We start from the raw sequence: 24685 nt of genomic DNA, 5'->3' as shown, positions 1-24685 counted from the left end.
AATGGATTATGTCAGCATTTACTCTCGGGCTAAATGATTCTCTAAAGTCAGGCTTTTATCGACAACATGACATTATGGAAGTCTCGATTCTCCCACTGCACTTTTGATGACATTATGATGAACATGTAACTTCTGGGCGTTGGCGCGTAAATAGCTACAAACGTTTGTGTTCCCTCATATTTTATACATCTGAGTAACAACGTGCAGTAGCTATCTTTTTTCATTCCAGATTTCTCTCTCCAGGAAAAAAAAAACCTATACGGGAAATGGTAGAGGAATTCATCTTTTTTAGCGTGTTTAGCTGCATTTAAGAAATCTGCCTGTACCTGCTAATTTTGGTGTAGAGTGAAGTGTTATAATGTTTTTGGGGGGGATTTAAAAATATATATATTTTTTGAAGAGAATAAGTGTTTCACTCTCTAAAGAGTTTCTGGGGGGAAAGTGGTTGGCAGTGAGTAATGCTCTACTATCAGTGAACAGCTGCCATTGATCTCTGAGGTGGCCTACAGCAAAAACAGCATAGCCCCCAGCCCCCGTTCATTTTTAGTGGGGCTGCGGAGTGCAAACAACTGTATGTGCCATAAATCACAACAATATAATGAATTTAAATGTATCCTATTTAGTCCATGGCTTAAATTTCTGTTTATTGTGCCAAACTGCTACAATTTATTTCATCAACACACACTTCCTTCCTTCATGCACTGATTCACATGCCTTCAGTAAAAGAAAACGAGAAGCGAAAAATAATACACTTTGACTTGTGTGTGATCCAGCTGTGTCTCAGTGGGGCACATTTATTAAAGCTTCATTTTTGGGGCCGGGGTGAGGTGTTTCCCAGGCACCATATTGTCTGACCTGTCCCCTCTCTCCTCCTCTGCATTGTGTGATTAATGAAACCGCAGGACGGACGAACAATGAAGTCTCCAGTGGCACATTGTGTTTCCAAAGATTGCCAGTGGCGATGTGCCCCCGTTCCCCACCTCTGAGAGGGAACCATGAACCTCATGTACTTTATTTCACTCGCTCTGACAGATTTGACACAAATTAATCCAACAAAAATGCTGAGATTAATTTAGGTTTTAATGCACAATGCTATGACCCGTGCATCGCTCTCAGGTGTCGTTTCCTGAGCTACGCATGCTGAACTGTGCTCCAAGCAATCGCCCTCAGGCTCAGAGGGAGGAATTACAGGAATGTCAATGTCTTAAATTGATTCAGATAAGGTTTCTCTTTCTTCTAGTGGCTTTTGTGTAATTTGGGTTCTCAGGTTTGTTTACCTGGAGGCAAAAGACTCAGCATCTCCCTACTGTCATATTATAATCAGTTCTTTCCAAGGATTCCTTTGTAGCTGTGTCCCTATTTGATATGTGAGAAATATTCCCTCTAATGTTCTGAACTGGGTTCGATATGACATGAGCCCCTGTTATTTGTCACATTAATAACCACTTGTTATGCCAAAGGACCATTATTTATCTTTCAGATCTATCATAGGAGCGGCTCAGTGGTTTCAAGTCGGCCTCTTTTTTGTGTGGTGTTTGTATTTTCTCCCCATGTTTCTGTGAGTTTGGGTTCAGGTACTCAGGTTTCCCGCAGCAGTCCAAATACATGCAGATTGGGTTGAGGTTGATTGGAGAATCTGAATTGACCTTGTGGATGTGAGGGTGAGATACGCTGCCTCTCTCCCGATCTCTCCAGCTCCCCTTGTGCGACAAAGGATACTCAGTACAGATATGTACAGAATATGATAATAATGTTTTCATCAGTGAGTAATCATCTGAAACAATGACGTCATGTTTTCTTACCTTGCGCATAGCTGCTCAGAATCAAAAATCCACCATGTTTCACCGACATGTTTCTAGAGGGGTCCTTCCACATCCTTGTTACCTGAGGGGCCACTGCAGGTTCATCCTACATCGCTGAGAGGAGGCATATTCAGATGGTTGCAGTCTGTATTCTCACCACTAAACACTACTCAATCCTATATACTGGTCCTTTAACCACATAATTTGCAATTTCAATCAAAAACACAATGATCAAAATAAAAAGTTTGTGATTTTTTTTTTTTTTTTTTTAATTTATATACATATATTTTAGATATTCATAATACGATGCATTAAAACCAGATTTATAACTGCTGTGTAATATCATTGTAATGGCTTGGTATGATGTAACGGCAACAACAACAATGACATTAGAATGACAGCATTAATATGCAATAATTTTTCATGAATTAAAACACAATCTGGTTACTAACAGCCCAGATGTTAGACTCGCATGCGATCCCATCACTCATACAAGCAACCAGATGTGTGTTACAAAGCCCTTTGTGGCTCCTGAAGGAGCTGCACAAGTCTCAGATGGCTTCAGGGGATTTCAGCATTAGTCTGGGCCGAAGCCTTAACGTTTGATGGGAAAATAACTGATAAGAGGCATTTTTCCATTTAAAATGAGATGCTGCCATCAAATATCTGTTAATTAACACCTCTGCTGTGAAACAGTGAATCAGTGGAGTCTAACATCGTGACCTTCTCAATCTGAAAAGTGAGTCATTGTGTGAATCTGTGGCCTCCAAGTAAGAAACATGAAACCATTTCCCGCTCCCGGCCAGTGTCCGTGTGTCGATGACGCTCGAGGGACAGGTTGTGGCTGCTCGTGGCCCCGGTGCTGCAGCTGAGCTCACAGGGAGGCAGATGAGGAAGCAGGTAATCAGAAGCCGGGTGGAGATCGTAGTGGGGGGGGCGCCGGCCAGTGTTTGCTTTCCTCAGAAGGCAGCTGTTTGGATTCGACCCTCTCATGTTACATTCTTTGGAATTCTTTGCCCTCGGGTGGATTAAGACGCTGCAGCCTTTCACTTCGCACCTGGAGGAAAGTATTTAATCCTGTCACACCAGGGCTGTGTGTGAATACATCACTTCACCTGTGTGTGGGTCTTTGCATTATTACTCACAGTGCATCTTGTTGAGTGTGTTTGTGTGCGTTGATGTACCTGCAGTGCCTGCGGTGTGCTGCTTCTCTCTCCGATGAACCAGCTGGAGTCTCACCGCACTCGTCCCATATCAGTCTGCAGCCTGTCAGTGGAGCTGCGGTGGCCCGTGTCATTAACTCTGGCTGCGTTCGGCCTAGACAGTCTAATAACCCACACTGTCTGTCATGAAATATTCTGCTTGTCCTGATATCGACTCTTCTGCTCCAGAATGTTTGGAAACTTTAAGAGCAGGAAAATGTCACAGACACCGACCTGACTGCAAACTGAGCTACAGTTTACCTCACAAAGTGAAGTGTGCTGTGGTGTTACTGTTGTCTTATAGACGAGGCTACTGGGGTCTCCTGGGTTATTAGTATCTTCCCAGAATGATATTTAGCAGACAGTATTTTGAGTGGAATTATGAAATCAAAATAGCTATGACTTAATTTACTCTTTACATTTCTCTTCATAACGTAACAGCACATTAGTGGCGTAGCCTAAACATGACATACATATAAATTAGTTAAGGTTGAGAAGAAGCTGTATTCCTTCACAAAGGAATGATGTGTTGGGAAAATTGTCTCAAATTGTCTCAAAAACTTACACTTCTGTCTTGTGCATTTAGAGACAGAGGCAAATGTTCGTCCAATCTTGAGTCAGTTTCAGCTGTCACCTTATTTTTTGTACATGTTTGACATCCAAATTTAATGTCTACTTTCAATTTTAGTTTAGATTAGTCCATGTCCCATCTGCTGACATGGAGGAGGTGAGACTTATGACCTTTACCGCAGCCAGCCACCAGGTGGCGAATGAGACACTTTGGCTTAATTTTTGTTTAGCAGTCATTTGGTCTATCTTTATATAAAGTGTATGGTTTACAAAAGGAAGTCATGTTCAGCCTCCTTTCATCTCCATCAAGAACAAATATACAGCTTTCAAAAAGAAGCACTTCGAGATGTTGCGCAAAATGTTCAGGACGAGCTGACAAAACATGAAGCTCTTGTCCTGTTAAAGTCTGTGAGGAACACTGTCCCTTTCATAATGTCACAGATGCTTAGTACCTTCTCAAGGAGGTGATGTTTTCATCTACAATTGTTTGTTTGTCAGCGGGATTATTCAAAAACTGCTGGACAGATTAGTATTAAACTCTGTGGAAGGATGAGCTATCAGGCAAAGAAGAACCTTTTGGTGTGGATGGATCGTGATAGAACAAACTGGCATGTTAAGGGAACTGATATCTATGAGTGTGTGTAATTTGATGCAGCCTGATTGAATTGAAGGCGACTGTTGGGCCTTGGCGGAGGTAGGGGCTCCACTGAGTGCCATTCTTCTCCATGTTGCCCTGTAGTTGTCACAACATTGTGGGTCACATCGAGGTGTTCTCTGAGTGCAATACCTTGCAATAAACAAAATGTGTTTGTGATCTAATCAACTTAAAAAACGCCCTGATATCTGTATAAGTCAAGTTCAACCACTAGTTACAAGTTAGAAACTGCCCATTATTTATGTTCATAACACATCATGTGACATGGAAACAAACTCCAGCATATACTATGTGTTGAAATATTTAATAATCCAATCATAATACCATGTTTAGCGTTTAAATAATTTATATATCAGTGTATAAAAACTGTACTACATATTGAGTGGAGCGCTCTTGTGTCACGTGAGTTCAGGGCTGTTTTTCCACCTCAGAATATTCAGGGTAAAGAAACTAACATGACTTCAATATCTTATATTCTGTATATGAGGACTGTACTTTTTAAGAATTTGCATTCATCCACTTAAGCAGCTGTAATTGTCTCGCCTCTAAAACTAGCCTCTGACTTCTTTGCATATCTTAATTTTCTGTAGTCCTGAGAGTATATGTTAACTGCTCACATGCTTCCACATATGGCAAATATCTAAAAATATACTGCAGAGCACTTTGTGTCGGGACATGTCTACACAGCGCAGTGAATCAATCTCTGACTTATATTTAGAGGAAATGTGTTATTATTTCTGTATTTAAACCTATTTATACATATTTGTATATTTATCTTATACATATCCACCATTTGTCTTTTCAGCTGTGAAGATCAGCAGACATAGAAGGCTGCATTTCCCTCTGCTATAAGGTGAGAAGCTAATAATGGAAACATGAACATATTGGCTCTTAAAACCTCTGTTAGCACCGGACAGAACAGAGAATGTCTTCGACTGCTGGTTTCACTGCAGTCCTCTCCCCTGGGAATAGCTTCATACATACATATGTGTGTATACTTTCAATACTAAAGTTTTGTACATGGACACTTAAGCATGAAAGAGGAGTCATTGAAATGTGTAAAATCATTGCACGTTGAATGTTACGATGCAAAGGATTGACTCTTAGCCAACGAAATTGTCAGTATTTCCCACCTCTGGCAAATTCACATACATCGTGTAAATATTCTTGTTAACTGGCTGACATTATGCTGCTTGGAGCGTGCTACATTGCATCGGGGGGGGGGGTGTAACTGTCGGCCCTGTCATGTGCGCTCCATGTTTGTCTTTGCAAGGCTTGTCATGATAAGAGCCAGCGTGCAGCTGCCAGGGAGGCAGAGTGTCAGAGAATCAAAGAAAGGAAGATTTGTTCATTGTACTTTTCGCTCTCTGCTCCTCTTCATTGCAGCAGCAGCATCTCGGTTCCTTCTCGCATTTGTGGTTTGATGTTTTTCTTAGTCGTTTTCATCTTTATGATTCTTTCTCTTTTAAGCAGTGTGGCGGACCTCTGTCATACGTACCCAACCTGTATCACTCTTGAAATATAATCTTAGAGCTGTCAAAACTAAACCATCTACCGTTTGTGTGACCTTTCATTTTTCATCTGTTCATTTTATTCCATAGGGACAGTGCTCATTAATCAACACACAAAGTGACCAGAGCCAGAGTTGGCTGTATAAGCTCACTTTCATCTCCAACCTGAAAAAATAAAAAATGGCCCATTTTATATTATAACAAATATCCTTTGATAATTCACATTCTTTATACATAGCATAGAAAACTGTATACAAACCCCTCAATTAAACACTACACCTAATTCAAAAGTAAATACAAACAATACACTTCATCCTTCAGATAAACATTTTTTTTAATAAAATGAGGACCACTGGGTCCAGACTTGTCCAGTTGCCCTACCATGATGCTAAATGTTATTCCTGAGGTCCTGGTGAAGTTTAGAGATAAGGTTTTAGTTTGACTGTCCACAACGAATGGAAGATAATGTGGTCGCCACTGTGGATGCTAAATGAGCTTCTAATTGCTTTCAGTGCTTTCATAATTAATGGAAGGCGTGTGTGTGTGGAAAGTTTACAATAATGGACATTTTCAAGCTGAACCATTGAGTTGTTTTCCCAGCAGCATGTGGTGTCCAGTCACTGTAACCAGGCTCTACTCCGTAGATGACATTATATTGACTATGTTTTAGTTTTCCAGAGAGTAAATTGACTAATATCTCTACACATCCAGATCTAAACCCATCCAGTTTTAAAGTAAGACTACAGGTTAAAAAGCGTGTGTAGTGGTCTTGGTGTAATGCTCAGGAACACATTTTTGGGGTGTGGTAGAGAAAAATAAGTCCCAACTAGTGAGTTCAACAATAGATTTCAGGCTTTGTAAACCTGTTATTCCGTCAATAACTTAAGTTAAAATTTGTTTGCTGCTGTATGCTGCCTTGAGTTCTACTTTTTTAGTTGTCTGTGTAATGTCCTTCACTCTCTTTCCAACTACATCAATTAATCATATACAAACGTTTTACTAAAAGGAAAACAGCCTGGCTGGAGGTGCATGCTGGAAGTGGATGAAGACGTCCATCTCTGTTCTCTCCAGTCTCACGTTTAGACGCTCCTCACAGAGAGCATGTTCCTTTGGATCTGAGCCAGTGCTGATCTCACTCAGGATCGACTCTGGGACTGTATCCAGATTCCCTCTCAGATTTGTGATCACTGGAACAGATTGTTGAACATTTACTTCAATACAACTTGATTCCGAGTTTATTGACAGTGACATTTGTAATCACATAAAAACCTATATTATTTTGACTTATCCAAAATGTCTTTAACAATGTTCCAACCCAGAGAAATCCCTAATTTTATCCAAGCCGACAGGACGTTTTATTTTGGTTGCCTTTGAACTGTTCTCATTGCTTCCTCTTAATGGATCATGAATACTCATTAGCGTTTGCTGCGTAATGCAAATAAAACTTTATTGCATTACCTTATCTGTGAACAGTGCATGCACTTGGCCTGTGTCGTGTGGATTTTCCTCTGCAATGGTGGTGAAGACTACTCCCATGATCCAACACTGCTTCACAGTATTAACAAGTTATGTGTTTGACTGAGATACTCCTAGCAGCTTAAGTTACATAACTGAATTATACTACACTATCCACAGGGGAATCATGTGCTCTTGAATGCCAGGTGTATTGTAACTTATCTTTATAGAGCATTTGGATCTTTACCATTGCATTATTCAGCAGTCACATCGGCCCCTGACTCTCACAGATGTGGACTCCATTCATCTGCAGTGTTGTTTACCTACAGGCAATAAAGGTCCAGTAGAGCTGATGACAACTAGTCATGTTACTCATACAGCTCTCATGGGGACTGTATATGGATGTAAGGAGGATGTGGTTCGTCAGTCAGTTGTTCCTGGAACAAGCTTGGCTCATTTGGCTTACTTCCAAAACAAAGTTGGAGATGTCACACTTGAACAGTTTGTAGTTCTTCTAGAAGGAAGCCAAAACCTCTCTCTTACTATTGCAACGTTTTTTATTATTTAATTTTCTTTGGAAATCATCTGAGAGTTTTTAAAGAAGGAGCGTTACGGTATATCCAGGAGTCAACCGGTGATGTGAAGTGATCTAAGACGTATAGATGTCTAAATACTCATTTGATTATTGCTTATTAAGAGTATGACCGCATTCAGGTATCAGAAAATGCCAGTGTCTTATTCAGATTATTGTTTTAAGCGGATTGATATCTGAATTTTGGTGTGAACAATGGAGTGAACCTCAGACCTGAGGTGTGACCAAACCTTTAGTCTGTCAACTTGCTGCTCATGGATTTTATTAGAGTTGTGGTCTCAGTGGATCTTACTAAGCTTGGAAAATGACGCTACCGCTGCATTCCTTCCACCCACACACATTTTACCGAGAAGCAGTGACTTGGAGTCGCTGCAGCAGCTGACCGGCACGGTCGCAGTGAATCACCTGTCTTTTTTCGGGAAGAGCGGCTGTACAGGGCCATGTAATCCCAACGTCAGCGCTGCCAAATAAACCTCTGTGGCAGAAACACATAGGCCTCTTTGGCATTCAGATCAATGTGCTTACCATGGGTCTCCCCTTTGGATCTTCTTCTCACATAACTGTTGTGTTCTCTCAGTATTGATTAAAACAGGTCCTTGTATTTTTGCAATGATTTGGCTGAAATTGTTGGTTGCTTATCGACACATTTGATAATTTCATACCACTTAATACAAGGAGGTTTCATGTACATATTTGCCTTTAGCCCTTGAATGATGATCTTAGAGTAGAGACTTCTGAAACGTTATGCATCATTTCCTTTTTTTTCTCTGGCCCTGCAGTCATTCTATCATGCTTCATTATTATTACACTTGCAATTCAAATTCTCAGCAGCACTGACACCAACTAATAACACTACCCTCACTATTAAAACTGCACTAACATGATCGCCATGGGATACTCGGCCAAATAGATTTGTATAGCCAATCAAATGGACTCATACAGTATTTAAATCACATATTGCTTCAGAAGTCAATGGACTTATCATTGAGAAAATGGATCGGACTAGATATGTGTCTGAAATCCAGAGTTATCCTCTGCCTTTGACTAAACCAGACACCCCCACCAGATGCAGTCCCCCTAGAATAAGCAGTCCAAGGCAGAGAGATTATGTGGACCTTACATAGCAGCTTTTATTGATTCCCAATCTTATGATCTGCCCATGAAACTTCAGGGCTCAGGAGTGTTTATGTGACATGGGTATAGATGAGCCCAAAACGTCCTGACCAGAAATAACCTTGTGAGCTGAGCGGCTGAGGGAGATGTCTTTCTTTTTTCTTTTTTCAATCATTCCCTGCAACATATTCCATCAATAACCCACTCTTCACACCCAGTTCTAGTAATCAACATATCTCCATTTCCATCCATATTTCAACATGTTAAGTGAGGACAAATTCTCTCTGCCTGTCTTTTTAGAATCACATATGCATTGAAGATTCAGTTGGCACGGTGGTAGACTAGGGGACTGATGGATATTACTAGGTGCTCTTAAAGTGTGTTCATGAAACAGTGAGAGAATCACAATGCAGATTTCGGTGCCTCATTTCGGTGCCCGAGCTCTGTACATAAGTTGTTTCCCTATCCGGGCAACATTAACTTCACCACCTATATCCCAGAAGGAGCCTCTGAACTTTCTGCGGGCTTCTCTGACCCGCCCCTAGTAAAAACTGAACAGTATGACCAAAGGAGCAAATGTGCTGTAACCGAAACACGTGATCAGCGAAGCAAAAAATCCTGCCTTAGCCGGCTCCACCACCCTTGACCTGTACACCACATGGATGCTGTGATGATGTGAACGTGCCTGAGTGGAGCATCTCCTGCTGCATTGTGCACGTGTGAAAGGCAAACTCTGGAGTAATTCTGGACTCAATTCTGTGGACATCCTCCAGAGGTCATGTCTTGAAATGACTTTAGGAAAGGACCTGGTGGCACATTAGAAAACAGGAGGATGCACCGTGTTTGACTGCTTGCGGGACCCTACAGCACATCAGCCGGCAGTGTGGGGGTCCCTTGCCCTGGTGGTAAAGAGACAGTTGATTGTGAGTTTGGGGCTGGAGCCCTTTGCTGTATTAAGCACTGAAAGGTTCTAGCATTATTTATGTACCAGCAGTGATTTAGTACCAGTATCGGGGGAAAAAAAACAAAAGATACCCAACTCTAGATGATCAAACTGTCACGGGAGACTGACTCAAAGCCCATCAGAGAGAAAGCAGGTTGTCTACACCACTGTTGTCACGATAAATCAGCAGTGCATTTCTGCTGCTGCAAGCTCACCCATGTCAGCATCTTGCAGCTCCACTGTACTGAAGTGAAGCCGACTTGACGTGGATTAATTACTGCACAATATGTTAATTTAATAGTGTACAGTACACATTCCACATTATCAGCTCTTGTGCAGAACATTTGATTGCAGATCCTTGTTTTAGGGAGATGGTAAAGCCACAACAGCTGAGAGTAAAGCACTTGATGCATTAAGTGATCCACTGGCCACAGGCACAAGGGAAAGTTCAACTCAACTCAGTGTTTTTTTCATGGTGGTTTCACTATGTTCACTAGTTGTGGATTTGTTGAAGGGATGCTGTTGAGCAGCATAGACCTGAGTGTGGATGACTAAACCTTAAGAGGTGTTTTCAGGTTTGCATGAATAGAGAATGTGTCACTCAGTAGATAGTTGTGTTTGAGCCTGTTCTCATTGATGATGCTGTTGTGGCGTCGCTTCACAGTGAGTCGTGGGTCGTATGTTCAAACTGAGAGTTAATTCCTGCACCAAAATATGACTTTATCCTGAGCCTAACAACATCCATCCATCAAATTCCCATAACCTCATTGGTGGAGTTAATAATGGTCATTTCACATGAGAGACTGACAAATGAATAAAAGATATCATTACTCCTTCCTTTTCTCGACCACGTAAATTGGGGCCATGTCTTTGAAGATTTGAGTTGGACCAGCGGCTGTTACCTAAGTACATCTTTATCATTCTTTCAGTGTCATAGACAAACTCCTCTTGCAGCGTCTGACATTATTGTTGCGTAGGTGGTAGAAGACGTTAGTTGTTCTTTAAATCAGTTGTTGTGATCATTCTGTGACACAATACGCAAAGTGCAGTTTTCTGCCTGTGTCAGACATTTCATACCAAACCAAGTCCGTGTGACAGATTGAGCTCTTCTTTTAAGTGCACTCGCCTCCTTTCATGTTGGCTTGTTTGGAATTACCACATTTTGTTCCACGTTCACTCTCCTCCATGTTTGTTTGTGTTGCCTTCATGCAAATTTCCTGCCTGCATCCGTGCTGTGGGGAAGAACACAAAGCAGCGTACAGATGATGAAAAACAATGCTGAAAATGGTGAAATAAACGTAGAACATAATGTGAAACAATGGATGTTTTTCTATGACCGGAGGCAACGTGTTACATTTAGTCTGGGTCGAGAATAATGAACACTGGTAATTCAATGAACAGCCCTCAGGCTTCAGTTTTCTTCATTAGTACAAAAGATGGAGTTGGTGTGATATACTTATTTATCATTGTAGGTTCATCAATACTCATCAATCATCAATACACCAATCCTACTATGGAAGGGTCCTCCAATGTCAGCTTGATTAATTCATTGATTCACTGAGGATCAGCAGCATGAGAAGTCATTTTATAATTGACTGACATGGGGTGATACTCGTGCGCGTCTGATAAATGTGTCCTCCCTGCTTTTCGGGAACTTCAAACCCAACCAAGAGAGTTCAGCTAACCTTCACTTTAGAGGGAACATTTGGTCTCATTGAGCTGTAGAGACTTTACACTTCTTCATCAGTCGTAGACATTGAACCCATTGACCTGTTTTCTTTTCATTTTTGTAAAAACTCTCAACAAGAAGTGGCTTCAATCCACAAACGTGTGAAGCCTTAAGCTGCTGGAGTTTTCTCATTTCCCTGCCTTTTACAAAGTACATCAGATATTAGTAAGGCCATAGCCAGCCTCTGTAACCATAGCAACCTATATTTGTGCGCATCCTCAAATTGCAACAGATTTGTCAGAGTAATGAGACGTAAAGGTTGAATCCATATTCTAAATGAAAAACAAAATTTGTTGTCTAAAAGAGAGAACTGCAATGAGGAATTGAGGGATGGTTGTAATATGGGTGACGGCTTATAAATGCTTTGTCGCTGCTGTTTACAAGTGGCCTTTGAAGTTGATATCTGTATGAAGAATTGTGCACAAGGACGTAAGTGAAAAAGATTTTAGACTTTTGGAAAAGCTGTGGGCCCCACTAGATTGAAAAATCCAGGGTTGTGTTTTAGTCTGCGCCGGCAGAGACGGAGACAATCGGACATGATGATTGGTTCTTATCAGTCACGACTCGACGAACAGATGTGTAAGGGCTGCTTACACTTCATCAGACACAGATATACCTTGTCATCAGTCCAAGAAAAGACATCCCTGCTCTACCTTTTCATCATAGCTGTTTCCTCTTCTTTTTTTTTTTACAACTATAGGCAACGATTGGCACTAAGACAATCTGCTTCCTGTTTACATTAATACATCGACGCAGTATTGGAACTAAAATGTGTTTTGTGCAGATGTGGCCTCGTATTTCATTTTGTTGGGATTTTCTTCGTCTTTTAGCAACAGCTTGGTCTTTGATAGCAGGACTTTGTTTTAAAATTCAGATTTTGCAATGTTTCACTCAAAACCCTGCGTTCGCACTTAAATATTTAGCTACACGGACAATTTTCTTACAGTCCAAACAACGAAAGATCTGCTCTCGGATACAGGAGAGCGTGACACTGGTTAAAGTAACCTCCCATACAGGAATCTCAAAGAAGTAAAGCCAACACAATAACAACAAAGGGCGGGACAGTTTAACTTATCAACAATACACCTGCCATTCTATTGCAATGCAAGCGCACAGTTTGAGCATAAGCAGAGCAAATCTGGGCACCAACTTGGTATATTTCCCAGGAGCCATCCCTCTCATGGTTATCATTCTTGTAAACACTAATCTGAGTTTGAGCAGTTCTCCCAAGTTATGTCTCCTTTAATGGGCACATAAAAACACAACAACAAGGCGATAACAATAAATAATCACACTTTCGTGTGGCTGTGCATCATATTTAGTTGAATGAAGCATCGCCAACAAGGACTGTGTTTGATAAGAGAGAGTGTTGTTCTGTGTGTCTCCTTGTCTTCGTATGAAACCCGACACCTGTGTTGGTGCTGCCGCCAACAGAGATGCATCACCTGCCTGCCTCCTCTGTTCAGCCAGGATCTCTTTCTTTCTCTCTGTCTCACACATGGCACAAGAACAGACAGGTAGTGAATAGATGTGTAATTTCACACAACAAACCGGGCAGACAATTAACAGGCTTTTATTCTCATGCAGCCGTCTTTTGAATTAGTGTTGTTCGTCTGTGTACGTGCATGCGTATTCTTGCTCAGTGTCTCACATGCGTCACATCCACCTTGTGCGAATGTGAAGAGCAATTAAACCATTTCTCTTCTTTTTTAGGTGCAGTTTGATGTCCTGCGATGTGCAGAAAAAAAAAAAAAACAGTAGTTCATCATCATACACTTGAATAGTTTTATTCTAGTCCCCACTCTGGGTTTAAGGATTAAAAAAAAAATCTGACTGGCAGACACATTATTCTCTCCCCTAGACACACTCACTCCCAACGAGCTCACTCTAGTTTCTTGCAGATAGAAAAAAGCAATAAAGGTGGAACTACTGTGTAATGATCAGCATGTTTTCTCTGGTAGGAACAGACTAACTCATCATAGGTCATGTGGAACTCAATCATATATTTGAATTAACCCATTTACATGTATTTCCAACCTCCGGCGGAGTTTTTCTGGCATTCCTGTGGAGGTTGGGGGCATTGAGCCGGAGTGGGCGGTGTTCAAAGCCTCCATTGCTGAAGCTGCGGTGGCTAGCTGTGGCCTCAGGGTCTTAGGCTCCTCAAGGGGCGGTAACCCTCGGACACCGTGGTGGACACCGGTGGTCAGGGAAGCCGTCCGATTGAAGAAGGAGGCCTTCCGGGATATGATATCCTGGAGGACTCCGGACTCGGTTGCAGGGTACCGACAGGCCCGAAGGGCTGCAGCTGCTGCCGTGTCGGAGGCTAAGCAGCGGGTGTGGGAGAAGTTCGGAGAGGCCATGGAGAAGGACTTTCGGTCGGCACCAAAGTGTTTCTGGAAGACTATCCGGCACCTCAGGAGGGGGAAACGGGAAACCATCCAAGCTGTGTACAGTAAGGATGGGACTCTGTTGACCTCAACTGAGGAGGTCGTCGGACGTTGGAAGGAACACTTTGAGGAACTCCTGAATCCGAATAACACGCCCTCTATGTTGGAGGCAGAGCTCGAGGTTGATGGTGTTTCGTCGTCAATTTCCCTGGTGGAGGTCACTGAGGTAGTCAAACATCTCCGCAGTGGCAAAGCCCCAGGGATTGATGAGATCCAGCCAGAAATGCTAAAGACTCTGGGTGTTGAGGGGCTGTCATGGTTGACACGCCTATTCAACATCGCGTGGGAGTCGGGTACAGTGCCAAAGGAGTGGCAAACCGGGGTGGTGGTTCCCCTGTTCAAAAAGGGGGACCAGAGAGTGTGTACCAATTACCGGGGTATCACACTTCTCAGCCTCCATGGTAAAGTCTACTCCAAGGTGCTGGAAAGGAGGGTTCGGCCGATCGTCGAACCTCAGATTGAAGAGGAACAATGCGGTTTTCGCCCCGGACGTGGAACTACGGACCAGCTCTTCACTCTCGCAAGGATCCTGGAGGGGGCCTGGGAGTATGCCCATCCGGTCCACTTGTGTTTTGTGGATCTGGAGAAGGCGTATGACCGGGTCCCCCGGGAGAAACTGTGGGAGGTGCTGCGGGAGTATGGGGTAAGGGGGTCTCTCCTCAGGGCCATCCAATCTCTGTACTCCCAAAGCGAGAGCTGTGTTCGGGTCCTCCGCAGCCAGTCAGTCTCGTTCTCAGTGGGTGCTGGTCTCCGCCAGGGCTGCGCCTTGTCACCAATCCTGTTTGTGATATACATGGACAGGATATCGAGGCGTAGTCGTGGTGGGGAGGGGTTGCAGTTCGGTGGTCTGAGGATCTCGTCACTGCTTTTTGCGGATGATGTGGTCCTCATTGGATCATCGGCTTGTGACCTTCAGCACTCACTGGATCGGCTGGCGGCCGAGTGTGAAGCGGCTGGGATGAGGATCAGCACCGCTAAATCTGAGGCCATGACTCTTAGCAGGAAACCGATGGATTGCTTACTCCGGGTAGGAAATGAGTCCTTAGCCCAAGTGAAGGAGTTCAAGTACCTCGGGGTCTTGTTCGCGAGTGAGGGTACTATGGAGCGTGAGATTGGCCGGAGAATCGGAGCAGCGGGGGCGGTATTGCGTTCGCTTTACCGCACCGTTGTAACGAAAAGAGAGCTGAGCCGCAAGGCTAAGCTCTCGATCTACCGGTCGATCTTCGTTCCTATCCTCACCTATGGTCATGAGGGCTGGGTGATGACCGAAAGGACGAGATCGCGGGTACAAGCGGCCGAGATGAGTTTTCTCAGAAGGGTGGCTGGCGTCTCCCTTAGGGATAGGGTGAGAAGCTCAGTCATCCGTGAGGAACTCGGATTAGAGCCGCTGCTCCTTTACTTAGAAAGGAGTCAGCTGAGGTGGTTCGGGCATCTGGTAAGGATGCCCACTGGGCGCCTCCCTTGGGAGGTTTTCCAGGCACGTCCAGTGGGGAAGAGACCTCGGGGAAGACCCAGGACTAGGGGGAGAGATTATATCTCAACACTGGCCTGGGAACGCCTCGGGATCCCCCCGTCAGAGCTGGTCAATGTGGCCCGGGAAAGGGAAGTCTGGGGCCCCCTGCTTGAGCTGCTCCCCCCGCGACCTGACCCCGGATAAGCGGATGACGATGAGAGAGACATGTATTTCCAAATGTACCCCTAAAGTGTCGTCTCCCTGACAGATCTCAGAAGTTTACATATTCAATCAGCCTGCTTTCATTTACATTATTAAGGGGAAGTAATTAATTGGACATGAGCCTGTGTGACGTCTGAGCCACATCATGAGCAGGAGCAGGATGTCACTGACCGGCTCATATGCACTTAGAGGAGTCACTGATATCACTCAGCTCATCACCCGCTGTCTTCTTGTGGCTGTGCCTGGTGACACTAGTCTGCTTGATGATGATGGGTTTGGATTTCTATCTGATGAACGGACAAAGGGAGTTTTTAATGTTTAGTTTACAAGGTGTTTGTAGGGATATAAAAGCAGCTGTGGTACAAATTGGTTTATTTACTTCAGAAGAAACAGTTGACTCTTCTCTGAACTGAAGGCAACAAGGTGCTGAATTAATGCTACTCATCAGCAGATGAACCATACACTTCCCTGTGCTAGCCCACTTTGGCCCTGGTGTTGAAACTAGGCTGCCGACATGCTCTGGCCAAATATTGAATATGTTCCCAGTTCCAGAATCCCCTCTGGGAATGACCTGTTCGACTTGTGAACTGTTCTGCTATTAGATTAGAGGACATGTTACTGTAATAGGGCCGGGTGTTTCCCAGAAGGCACCACTGTGCCTCATTGATCTATTGAACAAAAGCTACATGTTCCAGTGCTCGCTCTCATTTTCCTTTTTATCTGGTGAGCTTTTGTCTGACTCTTAGGCTGGCAGTTTTCTGTAAATGAAATCGACTCTTGTGTGTGTACACTAAGGGACAATGTAACCTTCTTTCCTCTCGTTTTGGCGTTCGCTGCCTCGTTTTCCCTTTCGTTGTGATGTCTGTGTTTATGCATCTATGTCAAAGCTTGTGTCTCAGAGTTACTGAATCAAACACTCCAAAGCTTAACACACAAAGTCTCTGTGATAACTGTGCATATCAGACCAAGTTGTATCTACTCATCATGGCTCTCAGCGGTGTGGAAACAAATAGACGCTCTCAGTTCTGCAGCGTTCATGTTTCTGTGGATGGATCCAGGTGCAGTTTTCCTTCAGTGACTCTGACCTGCACCAATATGACACATCCAGGGCCGCCTCACTTGTGCTCCGAGCAACTCTGTTGTGAAAGACGAGTACAAGAACAGTATCGGCTTTCCCAGTGACCTCAACTCCTCAGTGTCTTCGGTGTGTGCTTTTATACTGGGTCAATATGATACAAGGCTAAAAAGACCTTTGGGGCTCGGCAGCTTCAATACAGCTGACTTTATCTGTGATCACTACAACGCTTTTTCTTCAATGTACTTGACACAGTCTGAACTGTGGGGCTATAAGTCCATGTATCCTGTGTTCTATTCATTTTCTTTAGGGAATCAAGAATTGGAAAAATTAAAGAAATTGTTATTTTATTTGACAAAAATATTTAATAAAAACTAAAGAAAAGTTCTAAATTTTGAGTTTAATCTTTACATTCAATCATTAGTCAGACAAACACACAAATAATATTGATGCTATGCTATCAGTTCTGTGAGGTTATATTTGGATATGCTAGTGCTTTGAGCTAAATGCTAAAGTCTTCATTAGCATTTAGCCTCTTTCCTAAATAGCACTACGCACGCTACACAAGCGGAGAGGAGGCAGTGGGAAAAGCTTTTAGTTTGGTTGGTAATTGGTCTTATTCCAAAGGGCATGAGGGGGTTCAAGCTATGACATACTCATCCTCTGGGGATGATAAATAAGTGCATCAGGTTTCAGAGCAATCCAACCACAGCTGCTGAAATATTTCAATAGCAACCATAATGTCGACCAGCTGGTGGTATAACAGTAAAGGTATAGGGGATCGCCAAAGTTGTCACGAGTCATCCTCTGGTAACCGTTAACTTGTGTATTTGCTATTGATTGACTATACCTATAGATATTGAGACGTGTCACTGACGACATGGAAGCTTTGACCTGCTACAGATAAACTCAGGACAAGTTCGGCACATGGCATATCCTATATATTTGTTGACAGTCCATCGAGATGTTGTCAGGATATTTCACTCACAACAAATATCAACCTTGTCCAACTACACACACATTTCTTGAAACCATGAATTTATTTTCAAAATTAATAATTTACCAAAGGCTAGTCCACTATGGTTAAGCCCTGATTGAGTTTCTGCTGCTGTTGGTGTGAACCACATGAGAAGTGTTGGCTCCCAGCAGAGTGCTACTGTGGACTACTCTTTGTTATGTGAGCGTGCAGCAGATCAGAGGAGTGCAGGTGTGACGGTGCAGTTGGGTTTAAAGTCAGGAGGAGGAGGAATGCTTTGTAGCTCGCGTATTACAGTGTGGGAACGTACAGTGTGTTAATGATCTATATTCTTTGCTCGCATTCTCTGCATGTCATTTGTCCATGTGTTTATGGATCGGTGTCTTTAGTATGTGAGTCCACTGACCTATTTTCCTCTGCTTCATGGTTTTACATTTGTTTAATTTTCTAATTCTGCTCAAACACTCCTAATAGAAGATGACGGAAGAGGCTGTGGATGTGTATCTCCTCTCCCTCTTGAGGCAGGAGTGAGCATTGTGGAGCAAAGCTGAAAGGGAGCAATCAGACAGAAAAAGCCACAGACTGACAACATCCTGGTGCAGCAGGTGTTTGACCTGCTGCACACATAAAGCAGTCAGGCAGGTAAATAAAGCATGCAGGCAAACACACAGGGCCTGAATCCAGATGGATTTACCAGCATGGAGGGAGATGAAGACCAGAGTGGTGTAGCAGGCTGCTGTAGAGGAGGACACGCAGCTTATTCTGATATATGCAGCTCTTCTGTGTCTCATGGAACTCAAGTTGGAACTGCTATTTACTAGGCTAATATTGCTCGTTCCTCTCTGTCTGGGATATTATCAACTTGTTAATCTCAATTCAACTCAATAGTAGACTTGAGCTAACAAAATGTCAATTCCAGAATTGGCTGCCAGTTTTGACCTCTTAACAGGATTAAACAAAGCTACAGATAGTACTTTGATTGAAGTGTGCTGACGGGCTGGGGTATGGGTCAAGGACCAAATCATTACATTTTTGGGCAGATTCAATTATTTTCTTGATTTTCTTATCAAAGTGTGCAAATATCTTACAAATATATAGATATTGTCGACTAACGTTTTATGCTTTTTCGCTATGGCACTCTTTAGGCACCAGAACTGTTTTAAAAGAATTGAACCTCTGCAGAGGTAGTTATGAGAACTTTGTCAGGTATTTAGTTGTCCATCTGTCTTTCCGTCTGACACTGGACATGAACTTGCTCACCTCATTTGATAGCACTCAGATGAGATGTCTGTCTCATATTAGGAAAGGGGAATATATGATACCTTGTTCAGCTTTTAATGAAATCTCTTCTATGTCCTGATCGAGAGATTTACCTAAGAAAAGTTTGAAACGACTAGTTTTATGTTTTTTTGACTCTGTAAATGTGTTGTTTCTGTGCAGTGTAGGAACTTATAATTCACAGAAGATTTACGTCTCAGAGGCTTAATGGGGTCTGAGGAAAGATAACTGATCCAGGCTGAGCGTGACATTGCCAATAACAACAAGGTTTTATGTGAGCTCATTGATTTCTATAGTGAAGGTGGGCCTTCAGTTTGCACACCTGCATAACGATGAATTCCTCTTAATTTTAGTAATGGACTGTATGAATATTGAATTATTATTCTGCTGCGTTGTCGGTACAGTTGAGAGAAAGAAGCTAAATGGCTCGTTAGTGGCGCTAATGGTAAAGTTTAGGGAATATTTACATTCACATACAGAATTATTGTAATAAGTAATAATATGTAACAATTCTTAATTAAAATGCCTAAAATGACTAGAATGTTATTTATTTCCTTTACTTGTATACTAGCATTATTAAAATTTTTTCCAACAATGTTCAGATTAAAATACATTAATACAAGGTAACAGGACGCTTTATTTTGGTGACCTTTTTAATTGAGTTATCACTGGCATTTCCCGTCTCTGCTATAACTTCTGGGCAAATGATTTACGGCGATGTGGTAGCCAGTTGACTGTTTTTTCTTTCCACAGTTTGTATTGTTCATTTGTAATGGATCACAATTATCCATTACCTTCTTCTGCATAACGCAAATAAAACTTAATCCATGAACATGATATGTGAACACAACTCCCATGATCCAATGCGGCTTCATAGCATCATCAAACAAGGTTGTCATTGATTTTGATTTAGAGTACCCTAGTGTTTGAAGCTACATACATCTGTACATGTATCAACATTTTCTTCTTTTGGCTAATTGCATCAATGAAGCACTAAGTGTTTTTTTTTTTTAAAGAAGAAGAAAGACTTTACACCAGGTTAAAAAGAAGTGTCTAACCGCCATTAGTTTGACCTCCTAAACCTGCAGTAATTCTAATGGGTGTGGTCAGACATGTGCCCTGCTGCACTTGTCTGTAGCCACACCCACACTGATGCATGCAGACATTAGAGCTGCACAATCATCTGTTCAACCTGTTGATCACGTCCTTATAGTTTCCAGTGAGAGACTCATGGATGTGATGGAGGGACGTGGTTTCACAAAACAAGTCAGAAATCCATTAAACTGGAGTGACGACCCGCTGGTTTCACAGTACAGACGCAATTACAGTGAAATGAACAGGCACCTCGGGGGTGCGGTGGATTGCAGTAATGCTGGTCACATCACAGATGGTGAACCGTGATGTAGCATTATGTTAAAATCAATAAAGAGTGATTTCTATGTTTGCAGTTACTTAGCCATATTTTAGCTTTCTCCATAGTTCATGTCCTGCGGTCGAGCTGCGCCAGACGGTGGTTCCACTGATAAACAATTCATCATATTATAATTAGTTTATCTGGCTCTCTCCTCACTGCTTCCTCTTATCTCTTTACTTCTTCCTGCTGATTGTCTGACCATTAATCAGACTTGCGGCAGCCATTACAGTCTACAAGATGAATATCACATTATTTACAGTGGTGTTGCTCAATTTGTTCATAGAGGTGAACAAACAACAGAGGCTATGGCTGGGAAAAACAAAAATGATTGCAATATAATTTGCATCAATAGTAATGAAACAAAGGTCCATTTTATATTGATAGAATCGTTATCCATTGTGTAAGCACAGTGAGGAGGAAACACATTACTCATCCGCCTTGGATTTGTAAATGACTTGCATTTCTCATGCTGACTAATGAGGATAACAAAATGTTGTCTTTAGTAATTGCGCTCATCCCTAATTCAACCCTTCAGGTTTATGGCCCCTTCGGGGCAGCAGCAGAAGAAGTAGCGAACACAACATATCATCTCCTTCACCTTGATTTGTAAACTTACACATCCACAGTCAACTACAGACTAACATTAACACTTTGGACCCCCTGGCTCACTGTCTTTTACCGGTATTTGTGGTCTCTACCAACTCCTGAAAGAACTCTTTACCTGCTGAATACTGCATTGTGTCTGTGTTCACCAGCAAGTAGGACCATAAAACAGTTCAGTGTTTGTCATTCTCCGTCCAAAATGAAGAGTTTAAAACCACAACCTTCACTCAGAAGCAAATATCTGTCTTTAAATTGAAGCGATAATAATGTGGGTGGGTGTTGGGTGATCATAACTTAGACTATGAAACTGATGCATATGCTTTGAAGATTCATACAACACAGAATTTGTAGTATTTCATATACTTGAACATAACCCTCAGCCTGTGTCACTAGAAAGTCGCTTTTATTGGGGGGGGTCATTGAAAGTTTTGTGTGTCGTGATTGTTCTTTTGGAGACCCGAACTTTTCCTTCAGACAAATGTAAGCTTCACGGTGCTTGATCACTAGAATAACCGCTCATATTGTAACTGATGCAAGATGGCACCAGCGCTTTAAGATGTGTGGGGATCTGATGGTACGAATTACAGCCAGTGGTTAGTGAAGTGTTTAGGCTTTGGTCCAACCCTGCCTCAGCAGCAGGTTTGTGGAAGTGCTTCACTGATTGAGACGGAGCAATAACTGAGAAATGTTCAGTCTGTGATGAAGAGAAGTGCACTAATGGAGGCAGTTATTAAACTCAATAAGATCAGAGATGTATTTTCTCAGAATTTTTTTGAAATGATCTGCTTCACATTCATCTTTCAAAGGCTGCCTGACTAATTATTTATGGCTTTTAACGTGGATTTTTCAGCACACCCATCAACACCCTTCAACACACCGAGTTTCAGCTTGGCGTGCCAGTCAAACACCTTCACTCCTGTATGTGAACACATCTCACATAGGAACCAGATTCTGAATGTCTGAGTCAGGGTCAGAAGCCAGCGGAGCAGATGAGGGGCCGCCTGTGCACTTCAGCCATGGACCGCATTGACCCCTGAACTTTGACCTCCCCCTCGGCATAGAGGAGTTCTGTGTTTCCATTGGTGCCAGACAGGAGGTGCTCTGTTGGGGAGGTCAGAGCGGTCTTCTCCTTCTTTTTCCTGTTTTTTAGTCCCTGTGAATCGCTGCAGTTTTTTTATTTGTTTCTGAACTAGTGATGTTCCCAATGTCTAGTTTCCCTGTTGATTAAAGAGAAACTCAAATGTAGACTGTTTTTTTAAACCAATGGGTCTGGGCTGAATGATAGTTGCACATTTTGCAAGTCGAACTATCATATACTTGTGTTTATTCCGACACAGTCTACATTTATTATCTTAATTTTCTTGATGAAAATACGGACGAGCTGAACTGGTTTTATTAGATTTAATATCTGTCCCATGTTGCACCGTGCTGGTTTCAAACATCTGCTGCTGTAAGTGTTGAGCAGCTAAACTGGGTTTAAAAGCTTTTTCACTGGAAAACAGCTGCCAGCTCCGGCCACAAAAGAGTGAGAGTGAACAAAAACAGTTAATAAAGCTCTGGACAGTTGAACAATGAACTGAAACTCCCCATAAAACGGAGGGCAGCAGCAGACTCCTCTGATAATTCTCTGTCCCTTCATCACCACTAGTTTTGCTTTTCAAACTGTTACTATGTTCAGATTGTCATTTCATTCATTGTTATCAAAGTATTATAGCTGCGTTGATTATTGTTTATTTATGTGTTACATAACCATGAACAGTTGAGGAAGCAGACTCACGGTTCAACAGGCTTTTTCCAGTGTAATATTAAGGATATAGTTTGATTAACTGTATATATGGTAAGAGAATGTGAACCATGCTTTTAGGTCAACCACGCTGAAAGTGTTTAGTTGTGTATGTGAGGATTATAATGTAGTGATTGCTGAACCGGTCTCTCTTATTGCACAGCATGTTTGCAAAGGCTAATTGTCTCAATACAATTTTTTCCACATGAGCTTTCCCCATTAAATTTTTGTTCAGGTTGTTGATGTTTTTGTCATCGGTGAAGTTACAGATTAGAGGTCTGATGATTAAAGAGTGGTTTGTTTCATCTATAGCTTCTTGTAAAAAAAAAAGATGCAGAGTTGCTTTTCTGCCAGTCGCTGTGAATTTTCTTTCAGCTTAACTTTCTTTACTCGAAAGAGACCCCCCCCCCCCCCCCCCCCAGATGGGCTGACTTAAAAAAGTCATTCAAGTCTTGTCCGCTCTTTTGTCTTATGAAGTTTTCTTCACGTTCATATCGAAATCGTTTGGGGTAATCAAACGATTAAAGCTACTCATTTATCAAGCATGTCAGTGATGCTACTGTGAATAGTTGTTACATTTTGTCAGTGTCGTCATCTGGCTTATTTAGCAAAGTCGGGTTTCATCACTGTGCTCACGTTTTGGACCATGCCGCACTTTTGCCACTAAACAAACTCAACCTCCTCCGTCTTCTCCTTTTTTCTGTGCAGGTGTAGCCGCAGACCCCGCCCCCGCCCACAACACCTGCCAGGATGGTGGTGTTGTCGCTGAAAATCTGCGTTCGCCACTGCAATGTGGTGAAAACGATGCAGTTTGAGCCCTGCACAGCCATCTACGATGCCTGCAGGATCATCAGAGAGAGAGTCCAAGAGGCTCAGACCGGACAGGGTAAGATGGATATTAAAATGGACAAGTCAGGGTGTAAACTGTAGAAGAAACAGGGAGGCATGATGCTGGAGTTCGAGCCATAGGATGACATGTAAGTGCAGCTGCCTCCTGTTTGTGGACCAGAGTTTACAGCCCATTTGTTCTGGGACTGATTAGGAGATGTGCAGATGGAGACGTGACTTCTCCTGGCTGAGACCTGAGCAGCAGACCAAAATATGTTGTTTGTCATAGTTCAGTCTTGGAATTAACATTGATCATAACAAATCCAGTTGCATGCTGCTTTTAGATACATCATTTGACAGTTCTGGGATCAACTCTGCTATGGATATTGGCCTCTACTCTTTTACGGGGTTTTCAAGCAGCTAAAAACTGAAAAGTTCGATAGAGCCCCTGGAGCGGATATTTTGTCATCTGATCCTCACACATTGATATTCACCAGCACAATATCTTAAATGCTGATATGTCTCCTGTCTGCTCCAGCTTCAGACTATGGTCTGTTTCTGTCTGATGAAGACCCCAGGAAAGGAATCTGGCTGGAGTCTGGAAGGACACTGGACTACTACATGCTGCGCAATGGGGTAAATACATTAACCTGTGTTTACCCAGAGCGGTGGCAGAGGTTAACATGAGAGCCTTGAAGAAGAATAATACAAAAACACACACGCACACACACACGGTTACCTTGGGAGCTCTGTGTGATTGAAACCCTGGAGGAACATGTGTGAATAACACTGACCTGGACATACAGCACAACAGCACACACTGGAAATCATTGTACTCTCTCGAACACGTAGGCACACTCCCACACAAACACACACACACATTATTTACACTCAGATCATGTGTATTTTCTTTAATGTTGAGTTATTTTCTAAACTGTAATGCCTGAATCCAAACTGCTAAGTGAGGTCTAACACTAGATAATGAGCTGTTCTTATTATTCACAAAGTGTCTATTATAGTGAGGGAAAATTAAA

General features: G+C 42.5%; 1 protein-coding gene across 4 annotated transcripts in view; it reads left to right on the top strand.

Moving 5' to 3' along the window:
* The window catches only part of tln2a (talin 2a), a 91523-nt gene that overhangs the window by 19588 nt on the left and 47250 nt on the right, over positions 1 to 24685 (top strand). For all 4 annotated transcript variants that reach the window (XM_062388030.1, XM_062388005.1, XM_062388021.1 and 1 more), the window contains exons 2-4: positions 5035 to 5082; positions 23532 to 23709; positions 24190 to 24287. In XM_062388030.1, the coding sequence (XP_062244014.1) occupies positions 23574 to 23709; positions 24190 to 24287 (234 nt within the window). In that variant the 5' untranslated portion in view covers positions 5035 to 5082; positions 23532 to 23573. The remainder of the gene's footprint in view (positions 1 to 5034; positions 5083 to 23531; positions 23710 to 24189; positions 24288 to 24685) is intronic.

This window comes from Platichthys flesus, chromosome 1, assembly GCF_949316205.1.
Source record: "Platichthys flesus chromosome 1, fPlaFle2.1, whole genome shotgun sequence".
Classification (NCBI taxonomy): Eukaryota; Metazoa; Chordata; class Actinopteri; order Pleuronectiformes; family Pleuronectidae; genus Platichthys; species Platichthys flesus.
Note: the sequence above shows the minus strand (reverse complement) of the source record. Positions and strands in the feature narration are given on the sequence as shown.